Source organism: Pteropus medius, unplaced genomic scaffold (genome assembly GCF_902729225.1).
Source record: "Pteropus medius unplaced genomic scaffold, Ma_sr-lr_union100, whole genome shotgun sequence".
NCBI lineage: Eukaryota > Metazoa > Chordata > Mammalia > Chiroptera > Pteropodidae > Pteropus > Pteropus medius.
The window spans coordinates 14,220,850-14,238,417 of record NW_024349798.1 but is presented as its reverse complement, the minus strand read 5'-3'; the positions used below and the strand labels follow the sequence as shown (position 1 = coordinate 14,238,417).

The 17,568-nt window shown below is 37.2% G+C and overlaps 1 protein-coding gene and 1 non-coding gene across 3 annotated transcripts; both read left to right on the top strand.

Moving 5' to 3' along the window:
* Positions 1-879: 879 nt before the first annotated feature.
* On the top strand, positions 880-14,530 carry CEP20 (centrosomal protein 20). 2 transcript variants are annotated; one of them, XM_039885423.1, is made up of 5 exons: positions 880-985; positions 3,856-4,053; positions 6,125-6,209; positions 8,620-8,756; positions 12,819-14,530. In XM_039885423.1, the coding sequence occupies exons 1-5, from the start codon at positions 958-960 to the stop codon at positions 12,893-12,895; spliced, it is 525 nt and encodes a 174-aa protein (XP_039741357.1). In that variant the 5' UTR covers positions 880-957; the 3' UTR covers positions 12,896-14,530. The 2 variants fall into 2 exon arrangements, with proteins under 2 accessions (XP_039741357.1, XP_039741358.1); XM_039885424.1 differs by lacking the exon at positions 8,620-8,756.
* Positions 11,968-12,086, top strand: LOC120620575 (5S ribosomal RNA). The gene has a single exon (XR_005657939.1). It is a non-coding gene; the product is annotated as a 5S ribosomal RNA (ribosomal RNA).
* Positions 14,531-17,568: the final 3,038 nt, after the last annotated feature.

Here is a 17,568-nt window from a genome sequence, read left to right as displayed (position 1 = left end):
TAAACGGCACTATCTAGGTCACAGATATTGATCTTCTTGCAACACAAGTGGAATCACAGAACCTCATACTGAGTTTTGGGTACATTATTCCCATGTTCCCTTTTCTTCCTTTTCCATGGGATGCTAGAGCTTATTCGTTCATCAGTTATTTTCTCAAATAACTCTTGGACTCCTTATGTATACTGCCCAGTATTATTGTCAGTAGAAGAGAATAGGCTTTAAAGAGCAAGAGGTCTGGGTTCAAATATGACCTCCACCATTTGCTGGTGATCTTGGTTAAGTCTCTTCAGCCATCAAAGACTCAGTTTTCCCTTCTGTAAAATGGGAGTAATAAAAGGGCAATCAAAAAGCTAAGGGGTGTAAAGTAATTAGCAGTGTCAGGCTCTTGGTAAGTACTGAATACAGTGATTCTCAAGGTGCGAGCCCCAGAGCAGCAGCATCAGCACCACCCTGGAACTTGTTAGAAATGCAATCCTCGGACCTCATCCCAGATTTACTGGGTCAGAAACTTCAGGGGTGTTTTAACGGGGAAGATTGTTTTAACAAGTCTTCCAAGTGCTTCTGATGCACGGTCAAGTTTGATAACCACGGGCTTAACACATGGTAACAATTAGTAATTGAGGCTGCAGCGTGAGCAGCGGGCCAGATCATGAAAGGCTTACTGGGCAAAAGTGAAGCACCAAGGTGTCAGCAGCTTTCACAGGTAAAAGGGGTTGGGACCGACCCTTCCCTCCACGCCTCCCTCGTCCCTCAGCAGGGCCTGCCTACGGTGCTCGCTGATTGGTGGCGTCTCTCTGGACAGTTACCACCTACCCAACCACGGAGATCGTAACCTGAGGGGCGGGGCGGGACTGGACGTCGCGAGAGCGGTGCGCCTATTGGCTCCAGACCACGCCGCGGAAAGGGGCGGGGCTGCGCGTGCGCACGGGCGAGGCGCGCCCCTGGCGGCCGTTGAAAATGGCGACTGTCACCGAGCTGAAGGCTGGTGAGTGAGAGAGGGAGGCTTGCAGCTTGAAATACGTCTGGCCTGCAGCCTGTGAAAAGGATGCGACGAACGGAGGGCGTACGGAATACGAGTCAGCCTTCCCCGAGGGTCGCTCTGCGGCGTCAAGGGCCTGCGGGGCGTCGGGCTGTGTGGCGGCCGCTGAGCCATGGCACTGTGAGGGAAAGGGTGGCACAGGGGCGGTTTTTAAACCGGCTTTGAGTTGGAGGAGTCGCAGGATGTGCAGGTACCTGAGAGAGGTCTTCAGTCCTGCACGTTGGACCTCTGGAGCATTTTTCTGGACCCCGCCTGGATCCGAGGCCTTGGGCCGGACCTTTTACTTGGAGCTGATGTTTACAATAATCACAACCGTTTTTGGTGTCAGGCACAGCCAGTCCTAAACGATTTGCTTGGTTGCCTCCCTGCACCCTTACACCCTGGTCTCGATGGACCGAGGTAGAAAGGTGCCTGGCCTGGCCAGTCTCCTGTCTCTCTCGGAATTGTCCCACAAAAGGAGCGAGTCCTTAAGCTGACAACATTTGTACGCTCTGGTTTTGAACGCAGATGTCCAGAGAGGTAGTAATAATAGATATCGGTGATTGAGCCTAGGCACTGCCCAGCCCCTGCGTTATCTAATCGATTCCATGTAATAACCCATTTCACAGATTAGGAAATCGAAATGCTGAGAGGTAAAATAGCTCGCCCAAAGTAATTCATGCAGAAAGAGGCAGTGTGCGAACTAGATATGATGCACCAGAGCTCCAGGTATTAATCACTGAGTGATACCGCTGTCCGATTAATAAAACCAATTTTCAGAGAACTTGGGGCTAAATCAGTCATTCTTAGGGATTTGACAGGGAGGGGTTGAATGTCTTTGAGGTGATTTAGTACCCATTGATATAAATGTATATTTGTGGCCCTGGGCTGGAGAAGAATCATAAAAAAGGCATGCCTTTATCTATAAGAACAGATTTCACATAAATGGGTGAAACGTCTCCCCAGGTAGCAAATATCACACATAGTATTACATACAACTTCAGAGAAATTAGATACTTAGGGATATAAGCAGATTAAGAACCTCTTTCTGAAGAAGTTGCTATGGTAGTGTTTTAAGCGTGGTAATAGAGGGAAGGGGAAAATGATATGGAACCCTAAAAAGAGCTTTGGTAATTAGGGGTGTCCTACACAGATGTAGGGACCCCCTTTATTTTCCTGCATTCCCCAGTTCTGAATGTGCTTTGTGTTCAAAAGAAACCCAATGAAAATGTGTTTGCCAATTATCTTATGTTTTATGAGCTTTTACATTTTTTAAGCACTTTCACGTTTTTCCACCTCACTTGGTTCTGTCTCTGAGTGGTAGAACTCATGTTGGAGAAGGCAACTAAAGCACGACTTGGTGATCTACCACTGAGGCGGTGATGGGATATGTTAGGTTTCCTAACTCCAGCTTCAGTACTTCTCACTTCTCTGCTGAGTTTGAGTCTGTGCTGTGTGCAGTTGGGACAGGATCCTTGCCAGTGGAAAAAAATCTCTCCATCTACTTTCCAAAGATGGAATTAGAAAACAGGGTCTAGTTATGATCCCAAGAATATGATAAGGCTGTACCTTCCTTTTATGGGCCTGTTTCAAAGTCTGATTGGATGATAACTATATGTACTTACATACCTGCAAAAAGTTTAAGAGGATGATTTAAAAATTAGGGGCCAGAAAGGTTAAAGTCTAGTCTAGATTGTATCTCTTTAATGACATGACCCAAGTTTTTGTTTTTTATCAAAGTTTAAACAATATTTATGTTCCTGGGCTTCCTTTATGATTTTACATTATTGTGGTGTACTTATTTGGTGCTTTTGACAGGGCACAGTATGATATTAAACTGTACTGTACTGTGTTACACCCAGTTGTATAAAGCACTGTATTATAATGCTCCTAGGTAACATTTTTGAGCTTTTACTATGTTCTAGGCACTGTGGGTGAGAGGTGTTGATTCTCTGGAGTGTTATTTAGCCATTAGTAACAATTTAAAAAGGGAATGTTCCAGACCTTTGCAAGGGATGGTGCCAATCCAGCACTATGCCTTTACTATCCATACTAGTATTTATTGGTAAATCTCATTATCACAACTACTGATATTTGTAATAATGATCCTTGCTTGTCAAGGGGAAGTTAGGTTACATTCAGCATATATATTCCTGATTTCTTAAGATGGCAGTGATATACTCAACATGTTAGATTTCTAACTAGGCTTAAATTTTCTAAATCCTATTGGTTTAAGGAATTAACTCATAATTGTCTTTTAAAAACAAACAAACAAACAAAAACCCAAAAACAACATCCACCTTTTCATGCAGAATGGGCCATTCCCCAAGGTTCTGGATAGCAATTTTATACAAAAGACACTGACACATTCCTTCCATTCATGGAGTATTCTTATTATTTTTAACTGTCTTCTTTCTAGACCAGAGGTTTTTAGTGACACAAAGAACCTGGCTGCAGTAATAAACTCTCTCAGAAATATGTGAGACGCCAGGGGTTAAGTTGAGGTCCCATGTGTCAACTGTAGTTCTGTCTCCCTTTTTTTTCCTCACTGAAGAATGTATATCAGACTGTAGCCTCTGTCAGTGATGCTGTTGGATGGTTAAACTTGAATTTGCTTAAATATATTAAAATTAGTAAGTCACTGCTATTGGGAGCTTTATTTTTTATTGCAAACATGACTTGTGGTTGCTAATGTGATAATTGTTCAGTTCGTCACAGTGTTTATATTGAAAGCTGCTGTTAAGCCATTTACATTTTTAAACAGTTTTCTTTAAAGTATGCCTAAGAACGACAAAATTTATTCTGAAGTTGAAGCATTAATGTTTTATATTTAACAGTTTTAAAGGACACCTTGGAAAAAAGAGGAGTATTAGGTCATTTAAAAGCGAGGATTCGAGCTGAAGTTTTCAATGCCCTGGATGATGAAAGTGAATCTCGACCATCATTGTCTCATGAAAACCTTCTTATTAATGAATTAATTCGGGAGTATTTGGAATTCAACAAATATAAGTATACAGCGTCAGTCCTCATAGCAGGTAAGAGATTATTGTTAGTCACCGATACAAAATCTGCTTTTCCCTTCTCCTAATTCTAAGACAGTCTTTAGCCTGGAAATCTAATTCCATTTTTAAGTGGTGTCATCTGAGTGACTGGGACATAAAAATGCTGGTGAGAGAGCAAGGTTGAGCAGTTTCTTATCAAGGTTCTTATCATGGGCTCTTTCCATAGCTTGAACAAGTTCTCATGAGGCTTATTGAATTGTAGGGGAGAATAAATAACTAAATAAACACTTATACTCGGTGCATGCTTTGAAAAGGCATCTTCAGTTCCTGATACTGAGAATAAATAATTGTTTATATTTTATCCTGTTTGCTGCCAGTCTTTTTTTTATGTGTATGCTTTAAAATACACAAGAATTTAATATGTGTATGTGTGTGTGTGTGTGTGTGTGTGTGTGTATGCTTTATTTAAAAATATAAAATGATGATAAAGTCTCAAAATATTACTATATTGGTTAGTATACATACAAATGTATATAAAAGCATGGTCTTTAATTTAAAAAGGATTAGGGAGGTAAACTCCAAACTCATTCTAGTGATGGGAGGGAGAGAAATGATACTGGGGGAGGAAATGGGCAGTTAAAGATAAATTTTATCTGTTAAATTTTATTTCTTAAGAAATAAAGTAAGAACACTGGAATGATACACACAGTAGTCAAGATAGGCGTTGCTTCTGGGCTTGACGAGAAATGAGATTGAGAGGATGATCAAACGCACCTTGAATGTACTACAATTGATTCCCTTGTTTAAAGTTTTAATGTGCTTTAAGATTATTTCATGTCTCAGAGATGTGCCACATCAAAGAAAAAGATCATGAAGTGATGCTAGAACTTTCTATTACACATCTTTTATTTAATATTCAGTATATATCTTAACTGAATAAAAACTGATGATTATTGGTTAAGGATCTTTAATATCAGTATCTCTACTTTCCTCAGTTTGTTACAGATGTCTGTATAATACAATTAATACTCAGAAAGGGAGAAAATTATAAAATATCAATTAATTGTCTTGGACTTGGGCTTCCTTAGAATGAAATATAGTGATAATAATCAAGCTTCATATTAAACATATTGCCTTTTAAAAAAAACTGAGGCATAATTAAACATACAATACACTTTTTTTTAGTTTATAGTTCTGTGGATTTTGACAGATGCATAACATTGTGTAACTACCACAGCAATCACAATATAGAACATTTCCATCACCTCAAAAAATTTTCTGTGTCCTTTTGTAGTCAACTTCTGTGCTTACCCCACACCCCTAGCAACCACTGTACCTATCATTTGCCTTTTCCAGAACGTTCTATAAATGGAACAATACAAGATGTAGCCTTTCGGGTATGCTTCCTTTCACTTAGCATAACGCTTTTCCGATTCAGCCATGTTGGTTTTTTCTCCCCTGAAGAGCATTCCATTGTGTGACTATGTCAATTTATATATTTTAGCAGTCGATGGACATTTGGGTTGTTTCCAGTTTTTAGCAGTTATGAATCAAGCTGCCACAAACAGTCACGTAGAGTTTTTGTATGAATATATTTTAATTTCTCTTGCGTAAAGAGCTAGAAGTGGGATTGCTGGTTGTATGTGGTAAGCATATGCTTAACTTGATAAGAACTGCTCAACTTTGCTCTCTCACCAGCAAAGTATGAGAGTTCCAGTTGCCCTGTATCCTTGCCAGCATTTCATTTTAGGATTAATTTTACTTTTAGAATTATCACCACCCAATGGATATTGGTACTATCGTATGTTTAATTCACAGGCTTCTCAGAAACAGACTTCTGAAGTCTAGTATTGTAGTTTAAGTGCAGAAACAGCATTTCTGCAAGCAAATATTACATTAAAAAAAGAATTTATGTTAAATTGTATTAAGTCACACATTTAATAAAATAGATATTTTGAAAGTCATAAAAATCATAAGTTTGATCTGTTGTCATTATTCTAAAATCTGAAAAATGTGTATATCTGGTAAGTGTGGTTCTTATCAAAATCATATTTACTTTTTAGATTAATAAAGACTCAGAGTTTTCATGATTTTTTCCTCCCAGAATCTGGTCAACCTGTAGTTCCATTGGACAGACAATTTATCATCCGTGAACTAAATGCATTTGAAGAATCAAAGGATAATACAATGTAAGAAGTTATTTTTTAAATAAGCTTTCAGATATTGTTGTATTGGAGTCATAGTCTCATAGCGGTGGTTTTATTTCATTTTACTCCAGCAGATATTGATTTGGGTCTAGTGTGTGTCTAGTACCGTACTAAATCCAAGGTGTGCAGCCGTGAACGAGTCAGACTAGGCCTCTGCTCTCTGGAGCTAAAATTCCCAGGGTTTCAGAGAACGGAGCGTCCCTACCTCTTTCTAAGCGGCACTTCTCTAGGCTTCTTGATCCATCCTTTTTTTCTTCTCCTGTTTTTGCTCTATCAGTTGTTTTCTTCACATTTAACTCTTCCTCCCCACTGCTTCCTTCACTTCAATTTAGGCATGTATGTACTCAGATTTCCCTTCTGCAAAAACCCTATCAACTCCCAACCCCGGGGCACTGCTCAATCTTTTGACCACTGAACTTAGTGCAAATTAACCCTCTGCTTTTATTATCCCCTCTTCAGTCCTCCTTGCATCCTAAATTCTCTCCTCACCATTTATACAAAACTATGCTCTTAAAAAGAATCACCACTTTTTAATAGTTTCTTAGTTCATTTCCTATTTCATTGTTTCTTTAACTTTTTCCAGAGGATCTGTGAATGCCCTCCACCCGCCCCCCCAAAAAAATTGTATATAAGTGCCTAGGAACATAGTTCAAAGCTATTTCTTGCTTTTCCTAGCAAGAAATTTCTCTGACGTCTTATTTCTCTTTCTAAAAATTCATTGAACTTTTTCATTCTACTTAATGGTGTAATGTTTTAAATGACATACCAATGAAATTGAACTCTCCCACAAATCTTTGTATGAAATTGTTCCAGGATCAATTTATCTTGTAGTTTGTACCAAACTATATATATATATATATATAAAATATATATAAAATATATATATATTTGAGTGGACGTATATATATATATTTATAATTTCAGGATTGTATTCATTTCTTTGTATAAAACTCATTGTATTATTCATTATAGTTCTTACTCATTGTATAAAACTGTTTTGAGTTTCTGTAGCATTTTGTAATATTGACTATTCTTCCTTAAAACACTTTTTATCATTGTCTTGGTTTTCCAATCTCTCTAATGGTGTTCTCAGTTTCCTTGTTGGCTCCTTTTGGATTCCTTTAAATTGTAGGCGTTTGTCAAGTTTTGTTCTTTTCTTCTTGTCCCCCTGCCTACTTTTCTAAGTATTCTTGCGTCTTTAATGATGCCTCCATGCTGATGACAGGCACATTGAAGCCACAGTGTGTAATGACCTAGTCTCTGGAGTTGCACAGTGCTATTACTTAACATCTTACTCGATTCATTACCAGCGAGTTCAGCCCATACTGAGGGGAGAGCAGTTGGGCTCCACCTTTTGAAGGGAAAGGAATGTCATAGTTTAAACCATCACACCTGCTAATAAGTAAACATATCTCAAAAAAAAAAAAAAAACCAACCCGTTTATTGTATTTGTCTGTTTATGAGATTGGAAATGAAGTAAAACATTTCTGTTATACTTCTCTTTATTGTCAGCAGAGCAGCTTTTGTTTGTGCAAGGGTACCAATATAAATCCTAGGCAGCATATTGTAAAGAAAAGAATATGGGACTTGGGGTTCAAGTATAGTTTTTCCACTTACCATCAAAGGGATCTCTAGCAAATTCTCTTTGAGGTGTGGTTTCTCATTTATAAGTTGGGGATGATGATTATGGCATCACAAGGTGAGTATAAACAAATGAGGCAAGAGTGTTTTGTAAACTGTAAACTAGCTTTTAGAAATGTTAGTTCTTACCCAGGTTCTGTATAGCTTGCATTTACATACCATTTAATATATGCTCAGCACAGTTCTAAACATGTAACGTTTATTAACTCATTTAGTCCATAACTCTATGAGGTAGGGACTACACTTACCCTCATTTATAGAGGAAGAAATATGTATGAGGCTGGGGTCATTAAGAATTTTGCAAAGGTCAAGTGGCACAGGCAGAATTTGAACCCAGGCAGAGTGGTTCTTGGGGCATAAGACTTTCTCTGGACAAGGATTTATTAATCTAGTAGTGCTTATTGAATATCTGTTGTGTATCAGACAATGTGAGGTACTGGAGAATTTTGTACTTGACATTGGAGTTTAAAGCTGACTTCACGTGCATTGATTGAAATTGTATTTAAGTTTAGATGAGGTTTAAGTTGTTAACATTTCTCTCGGTTTTTCAATTCTCTTTAGAGTTAAATGATACTCTTAATTTTAAAAAAGCATGAACGGTTTGCAGTTTGGATGATAACCATGCAACTTTTTTTTTTTTTTTTTTTTAAAGTCTGGTGAATTACTTAGCTATTTTGGAATCAGAGGCTATCTTGTAAAAAAAAGATGTTTTAAGCAAATTCAATTGATTTTGGTTATCTTCCTACCATAGACCTCTTTTATATGGGATTTTAGCTCATTTCTTGCATGGAACTAAGGATGGCATCCAAAATACATTTCTGAAAGGATCTTCGCTTCAGCCTCCGAACTCAAATCTGGGTAGACAGCCTACTGAAAGAAAGCAAATGGGTATGAATTCTCTGAGATTTATCATTTAGTTATCATCAAGGATGTTTTCTTCTATTCATTTTTATCTTTGGGGTAGTTTTTCCTGAACTTTTGAGTCATAGTTTATAATTCCACTTATATATAATATAGTTTTGGCCTGCTTTTTGGAAAGAGAATCTTGAGGAGAGGAGAGTAGATAACTGGACAACATTCTTAGAAATAATTTCTATACAGAGGTATTGAAAAGCCCGATTTTCATATAAATTTGTACTTTTTGAAGCAGCTTAGTCTTTAGCATACTGAATAAGTAGCTTTTTATCGTCATCATTTTTTTTCCCCTCTAAGACTTAAAAAAGGCAAGATTTCTGAATATAGATAGAGAAGTCACAGGTTTCTCTGTCCTTTGCATTTTCAGAATACTTTTTGTGGTAGAGTGGTAGGTTTCTGCAAATACGAAAATGTTAGAATAGCTCATATTTCTTTCGGAGTGCTTAGTCTTTCAGTGAGCTTTCAATTGTTTTGATTACATCAGCAACAGGACCTCAATTGGACACTCTGAACTAATGGTTCAGAGCAGGGGTCCCCAACCCCCAGGCGGCAGACCAATGCCAGACAGTGGCCTGTTAGGAACTGGGCCTCTCAGCAGGAAGTGAGTGGCGGGCAAGCAAGCAAAGCTTCATCTGTATTTGCAGCGGCTCCCAGCACTAGCATCACCACCTCAGCTCTGCTTTAGATCATCAGGCATTAGATTCTCCTAGTAACACCGGTCCCGGGTGCCAAAAAATTTGGGGACCGCTGGTTTAGAGCTCAGTGTGTCCAACTATGGGAGAGAGTTGATCTCTCTTTTTAAGGACAGTCAGATAGGGCTTATTATCAGAACAATATAATTATTATTAGAACAAATGTGTATCTTAAACATTGAAATAAACTTCTAGGAAACATCTGAAATGTGAATTGCCTTTTGTAGCTTTCCTAAACTGCTATGAGCAGTATTGATCGTGTTAAGTATTTGCTGTATCTCTTAAGATCTGAAAGCTAAATATATGTGAATCAGGGTGACCTTTCAGAGGTTATTTCTGTCTTCACTAGGTGTTATTCTTCTATATATCTTAGAATTCTGAGCTAGATGGAACATTAGAAAAGAGATCATTCCCCACTACCTATTTTACAGTTGAGAAAACCAAGACTAAGAGATTGAGTGACTCATCTAAAGCCCATAGCTGATTATTTTTAGCAGCATCAGCACCTCTGATTGCCATTCCTGTATACTTTTCCATTTAAAGAAGATGGGTTTTTTCTAGTTCCCTTTTCAGGGCCTGAGTAAGGATCTGTCATTAGGTCCTGCTATTTGGCAAGTACTTAAAACACAAAACAAAACACAGGTACATTTTGTTTGTGTGTTACATTTTTGTCACATTAGATAAATCTCTAAACATTCAAATAATATAATGTAAGGTGCCCTTTAACCTCTTCCCTTCTTTCCTCTGCCTAACTCTCCAGTTCCCCTGCCTTCCATAGACAGTTCGCCTGTTAGCAGCTTCGTGGGTGTCCTTCAGGATTCATTTCTGTGTATTTAAGTACTGGAGATGCATTGCTCCTTTACATATTTTTCTACAATTTGCTTTTTTTACCTGTCATTATATGTAGATCTTCTTCAACCTCATTCTTAACTTTGTGTAGTAGTCCATAGTATTGCTAATCACTGTTTACTGATGTACTTTTATATATTTTTTTTGCTTTTACAGTATTGCAGTATAGCATTACTTCTTTGTTCATACAAATATTTCTCGTGTGTAGATGCTTAGAAGTAGAACTGCTAATTCAAAGCCTATGCGTATTAAAAAATAGTAGTATTGTTCAGTTCTCCAAAAAGTTGTTTTTTTTTTACCATTTTATCTTCCCAAGAATATGTGACAATATCAGTTTCTATATTTTATTGTTACCAGTGGATTTTGTACACATTAACACTTGTTAACACACCAAACCCATGACGTTTGTATTTTCAGCCCCATGAGGAAAAATAGCCTCTTGAGAAATAACTTCTGTGACTTGTAAGCTTTTTATAATCAGTCTCCTTAATATTCATAATGACTAATAAGCAAGTTATAAGTAATAGAGTATTTCATAACTGAGTTCCCCTGAGGTGAAGGTCATGGATTAGCTAGCGGATGGATGGTTGGGGTGGGGAGGGTGGAGGAAATGGGAGTGTGGGTTAGTTACTTTGAGTCCTTTCTGTATAAAGTGCCAGAGACACCAGAGACTGAGTTCAAGTCAGTGAAGCTTAGGGCGCCTCCTTTGTGGAGAACTCTGTGGAAGACTCAGGAATGAGGATGACTGCTCAACCACCAGAAAGACAGTGACTCGGCAAATGATTTTTCTGTATCATCAAAAATTGTCTTGGCCTCTTCATGCAATGCCTTGTGAATTGTAAGCCAAAAATTGCATTATGTTCCAGTAACTCGTTTAAGCATTCCATTTACTTTCTCAACTCTAGCTTATCGTCTGAAGGATGTATAAGTTTTATTTCACAACACTGAAAAGGTTATAAAAATGTTAAAATAATTGTTCAGATTGTAATACCTTCACTCTACACAAGCTCATCCACTGAAATATAAAACAGTAAGCTTAAATTCTCTTTCATTTGAAAGTAAGTCCAAAGCATGCCAACGTGAAAACACTTCTTTTATCAAAGCTTTCCAAGTGCTGAAACGATGAAGAGGGTTATAAAGTCACCCACACCTTTGAAATGGTAGCCAGTTCATTAGTGCTGATATTAGTGCTTGTAATATTGAAGGCAAAGTAGTTTTTGCTATAAATAAAAGGCCAGATACTTTATAATAGAGAAAATCATTATCAGCTCAACTTTATGCACATCTATGAAGAAGTACTTGAATAAAATACTTCATTTTTTAGTAATGTTTTTATAGAAAACCTGAAATGGTTGTGTCTTAAGGATATTGTTAATTTTGTCCAGCAAAGGTACCTAAGTTTGAAGGAGATAAATTTTCATCTATAGGTCTGTGACCCAGACCTATCGTAATATTAGCACTTTACGTTATTTCTAAGGACGACCAGCTGCAATGAACTAATAGGATTGCACAATCAAATTGTCTTAAGAATTAGAAAATTCAGTATGCATTTTTGGTGCTAAAATTGTATGTTTAACAACGTGTCTAAATTTATATTCTTTTCCTTATGTTATGAAAATTATCATTAAAAAAAAGCTTTTTCAGTCTACGGCCATGCCACCCTGAATGTGCCCGATCTTGTCTGATCTTGGAAGCTAAGCAGGGTTGGGCCTGGTTAGTACTTGGATGGGAGACCACCTAAGAAGACCAGGTGCTGTAGGCGTAAAAAAAAAAAAAAAGTTTTTTCAATTGTAAAAAGTGTTTGGGGAATTGGGAGGGGTGCACATTTTTTCAGAAATTTTGTTTGTGTGTTACATTTTTGTCACATTAGATATTAAGTCTCTCAGGTTCTTTTAATATAGAACACTTCTGTCTTCTACCCTTCCCCACCCCTGCTCCATGATGAAAGAAATTGAGCAGAAGTGACTAGGGCCCCTTCTTTACTATACCTGGAGCACAGTGGGTGGTCACGGGGGCTCTGAGCTTTTCTGAACTCTCATGGAGCTTTATTGTTTTGTTTTTGGCTGAAGAACTTTTTCTACAATTTCTTAGATTTCTGATTTTGGTAGGAAGATATAAACCGTGCTAGTTTTCTTCTTGCCACAAGAGGGTGCTGCTGGGAGGCATTGCTATTTGAAGAAAGGTTTTTTTGTTTTTGTTTTTGTTTTTTTAATTGAAGAGCTTTGGTGTTCCATAAGTTTACTCCAGGAGGGACACTATTCACTTAAAAAATGGATCAAATATTTTTTAATAATTAGAGTGAGTCCCTAGTACTAAACATTTCTGATTTCTTTAATCATGTTTAAAAAATAGTGAGTTATTTTCAGTGTCCTAAACTATCTAAAGAACTCATACAATATTAAATATGTAACATCCTGAGGTATTTGTAGCTACGTCTGCCTGCTGCCTACTTTAACTTGGGATAAGTATTGACATTTGTTTCTGTTAATTACAGATGGCCACCCAAGAAAGGAAGAGAGGAGAAGCGCCGATGTTGAAGATCTCCATATTGCTCAAGCTGTGAAAAGATGACATTTCCATTAAGGGCATCTTTTATCTTAAAATTGTATGTATCAGATAACTAATTTATTTTCTCAAAGTTACCAAAATGCATCACTAATATTTATACTTTGTAGAAATGAGTTTCTGCAAAACATTTAGTCCCTCATGTTTTACTGCATTTGTGAATAAAAGCTAACTCTGTCATCTAGTTTATTGGATTTGACTTCAAAGAAAACGTATTGTTTTTAGGAAGTATTTTAAAGGTCCTTATATTTGTGAGACATGGAAGGGTTTTTTAGTACCCTGTACATTCTAAGAAAAAAAATCAGGTCTTTATAGCCATATGCTCTGCTCTTTAACATGGCATGTTAATTAAATTTCCTTCAGGCTGGAATTATGTGGGTTTGTAGGAAAATTCATGTTTTTAAATAACATAAAAGAACACTTCAGCCAGAAAAAAACTATAATTTCTATAACGTTTGATTTTTTTGATAAGCTATTTTTCAGATAACCATTTATAATTAGATTTAAATATCTGTATTACTATCTGAAGTTGAACTTTTAAACTAGGTAACAATGTACTTTTTCTTTCCTTAGACCATTTTGGCTTCTACTGGAAGATTTATTTAAAAGGTAGATGGTGAACTAATTCTTTTAATTTTGCTGTAAGTGAAACAGAGAGTTTATTTTATTACATGAATGTGGAATAAACATGAAGAGACAGGCTTTAGGAGAAATATCAGAAAGTACCTTCTAAAAGATGTCATTGTTTAACCTCCATGTGGCCTTCAGCTGTGCAGTTACAAGATGAGTTATGGAAGAGCCAACCTCTACTTATTTGGGCTCTGAAACTCTTATTAAATGGCAATTTTTATTCTTGGGATAGAAAAATAACAATGTCTTATAGTAGTATCTTTAAAATGCTATTTTGATATTTTTAAGACATTTTTTAACGTGGAGTCTACAGACTGATTTCACTGAAAATCAACTTAGAGTAGACAGCACCTGATTGGCTAAAGTCACAAGGTATACTCAGAACAAAACTGAATGGGCTCCTGTACAATGGTGACATTTCGCTTAAACATTTTCCACAGGGAAAGTGATAAAGGCTGTAGTTGGCAAAATTAGCATTCTCTTTAGGGTATTGATTCTGTGCTACCTTTGGAAATTATTGAAACTTTTGATTTTATATTTGGTGCTAGTCAGTATTTAGTCCTTAACCAAGGATTTTTATCCAGATACAGAAAATTATTAAAGAAATACCCTTAAACCATACTTTATAAGTCAAAGGATTTTGAGAGGCTAAAATTAAATATACAGACATGAAGTATTATAATAGCTTATTTCCATTTTTTTAAATGAAATCTATAGTATCTCATTATAATTATGAATTCTATTTCATGTGGGAATATAAATATCCGAAGTCTTCTCAGAGGACTTGACAGTGGACACTCAGGAATTGCAATCATGCAGGACTAGATTAAGAAAAAATGCTAGCATTTAGCATTTTGGATACTGATATAAAATCATCAAAATAGAAGCTAAACAGAATGTCACATGTCGTTCATAGTGCTTTTGTATGCGTTATTCATTATTAACTTGTCTGTACCTAGGCAACTTTTATGCTTGCGATGTATCATTCAATAAAAAAAAAAAAGCAACTCACCTTCATGCAAAGGGCGTTTGTATGACTGTTCTTCAAAGTTGTCTACCAGAACCAGAAGAATGATTGGAGATGGTTCTCCAGGCCTTCTTTCAGGATCTCCAGCAACCTAGTTGTTGAATGTATAGAATAAGGTTGAGGGAGGGGAACTTTTCCTGATGTATGTCTCACCCTGGAACAATTACTCTTGTTAGGGTGGCAGTGGTAGGGACTGGTGGTATTGGTCTCTGGGGAGACAGTATCATCTGAGGCACCATGTGTGGTTCAAAAACATAGTATTACATTTTTATATTTGGAAAAGAGAAAAATACCTATTTGCAGAATACCGTGAGATTTTTATGATTATCAACAAAGGAGGATCTTGGGCTGAGAAAATCTGCTCTAGAAATTTCTTTTTTTTTCTTTTTTTTTTTTAACGTGAGGCAACCCTTGGTCGACTTCACAGATTGCAAGGACCTTGTCAGCTTATAATCCCTTATTTTTTATTTAATTTTTACGCCTACAGCACCTGGTCTTCCTAGGTGGTCTCTCATCCAAGTACTAACTAGGCCCGACCCTGCTTAGCTTCCGAGTAGAAATTTCTATACTCAGGATTTTTGAACAGTGGATTAATTTATAATCCATTAGTTTAAAAAAGTCATGGGCTGAGACATTTAAAAAATTCAAGAGAAGAAAGGACATATAAATACAGGGGACCCATCAAACTATTCTCATAAACTCATAAACTAAATTAGTGCATCATTGCTGGTGGTTTTCATGGGGTTGTTGGGAGAAGTTATCTTCTAGAAATGCAGGAGAAGTTTTAGAAGAAAACTTAATTTACAGAAAAACAGGGTGGGAATTGGAACTAAAGAGGAATTTAGGAAAAGCGGAAATTTAAAACTTGGGCAGTCTAAAAGCTCAGCAGGAGCAGAGGGAGCTTTTGAAGTTGACAAATTTAAACTTAGCATATATGTTTGTGTAGAATAAACTAATAGCTTAATAATTATGTGCAAGAACACATTTGTATATGACTCACATGCCTGTATGATTATGTAACATCTGATGTGTTCTTTTAACCTAAAGCCAAGAGTACACTAAGGATTAACATTTGTGAGAATATGCCTTTAAAGGCATTTGGGACAATGCTTCCCAGCCTCTTGGTATTTGATTTTTGTAATAACTTCTGCAAGGATTGTGTGGTCTTCATTATTTTTTTTAAATAAAAGTGACATAAAACTACCTTTTTTAAAAAAATAGACTTTATTTTTTAGAGCAGTTTTAGGTTCACAGCAAAATTGAGAGGAAGATACGGAGATTACCCATGTCCCCATCTCCACACAGCCCCCCCACCCCTCCCCACTATTATCAACAGTATCTCACCAGAGAGGTACATTTGTCACAACAGATGAACCTACACTGACACCTATACATCACCTGAGCCCACAGTTGATATTAGGGTTCATTCTTGTGAACAGTCTTGGTGTTGTACATTTCATGGGTTTGAACGACTTGTATAAGGACGCGTATCCGCCATTATGGTGTCACACAGAGGAATTTCACTGCCTCCTGCCCAACCTCTGGTCTTTTTGCTGTCTCCATAGTTTTGCCTTTTCTAGAATGTTTTATAGTTTGAATTATACAGTAGGTAGCCTTTCCAGACTGGCTTCTCTCAGTCATACGCATTTAAGGTTCCTCTACATCTTCATTTGATAGCTCATTTATTACATGATCTGAATGTGCCACAGTTTATCCATTTACCTACCGAGAGACATCTTTGTTGCTTCTAATTTTGGGTAATTATGAATAAAGCTGCTATAAACATCCATGTGCAGGTTATGTATATAAGTTTTCAGTTCATTTGTGTAAATCCTAAGGAGCATAATTTGCTGTATTATATGGTAAGAATAAGTTTAGATTTGTAAGAAACTGAAACTACTTTTATTGAGAATTTTGGGACACTTCCTGATAGAGTTAGTAAGACACCAGAGTTGGAAACTGGTGATGAAGGAAAGCATTATGGGTTACTGTGCAGCATAGCCTTTTACCTGGAGAAGTGTGGGGGCCATCATGAGTGAAATCAGTGCTTTAGTGCAGGAGTTGGTGCTGAGCATTCTTGTGGTCGGGAATGAAGTCCCTTTACTCACAGAGAGGCAGAGTCCTGTGCAGAGCTCGGACTGGATGACTCGAGGGCTGATGTGCTTTTAAATAAATTGTGAAGCACATGCAAGAGTAAACCATGTTTGGACCCGATCTTTGATAATATTAAAAACTAGAGAGACTCACACTTTGGAGCCTTTTTTTTTTTTTATGCCTACAGCACTTGGTCTTCCTCAGTGGTCTCCCATCCAAGTACTAACCAGGCCTGACCCTGCTTAGCTTCCAAGATCAGAGGGGATAGGGCATGCTCAGGGTGTCCTGGCCATAACAGTTTGGACCTTTTTGAAACCAGTAGCAAATATAAAGCTATTTGATAAAAAAGACTCTAAACAAGAGAAATTTCCCCTCCACCATCTTGTGCCATGAGTTCATGGAAACTCCCATTACATGGCACCTTACAAAAAAGACATGCCAAGGGAATCTACTTGACAGTTCTCAGTGAAAATAACATTTTTTTTAAAGTAACTTTTTGTTTCCCCCAGTCTTAAAATAACTGGCTTTTTGAGCCACAAGAAATAAAATGGAGGCATCTGATTTAATTATAACAATGCACTTTTGAAAATTCAAACATCCAAGCTTCTGCATTGGTTAGATATTTATTGAATGACTGTTATGTGTACATACTGTCCCTGAGCACTTCTGGAATGTACCAGCAAGGTACGAAATGCTTTATTTAAGGCCTTCACATGTTATATTTAACAACCCAGTAGGTAGCTGAGACAAAGATTCTGACCATCTGCTTTTGCTTGAGAAAGCAGACTCAGGTCCACTGAGTCTTGAAGCTGCCCGGCTGGTGCTTAGCAGACCATGACTTAAAAACCTCAGACTTTTCATCAAAGAGGTAGAGTTGGAATTCCTGCTCCACCACCAACTAGCTGTGCTACCTTGGCTGGTTGTTTAA

Bases quoted from the DNA above. Each gene is read 5' to 3' on its own strand.
- CEP20 (XM_039885423.1), top strand. From the start codon at position 958: ATGGCGACTGTCACCGAGCTGAAGGCTG. The intron at 4,054-6,124 runs GTAAGAGATTAT...TTTTCCTCCCAG, and splicing joins AGCGTCAGTCCTCATAGCAG to AATCTGGTCAACCTGTAGTT. The intron at 6,210-8,619 runs GTAAGAAGTTAT...TTCCTACCATAG, and splicing joins GAATCAAAGGATAATACAAT to ACCTCTTTTATATGGGATTT.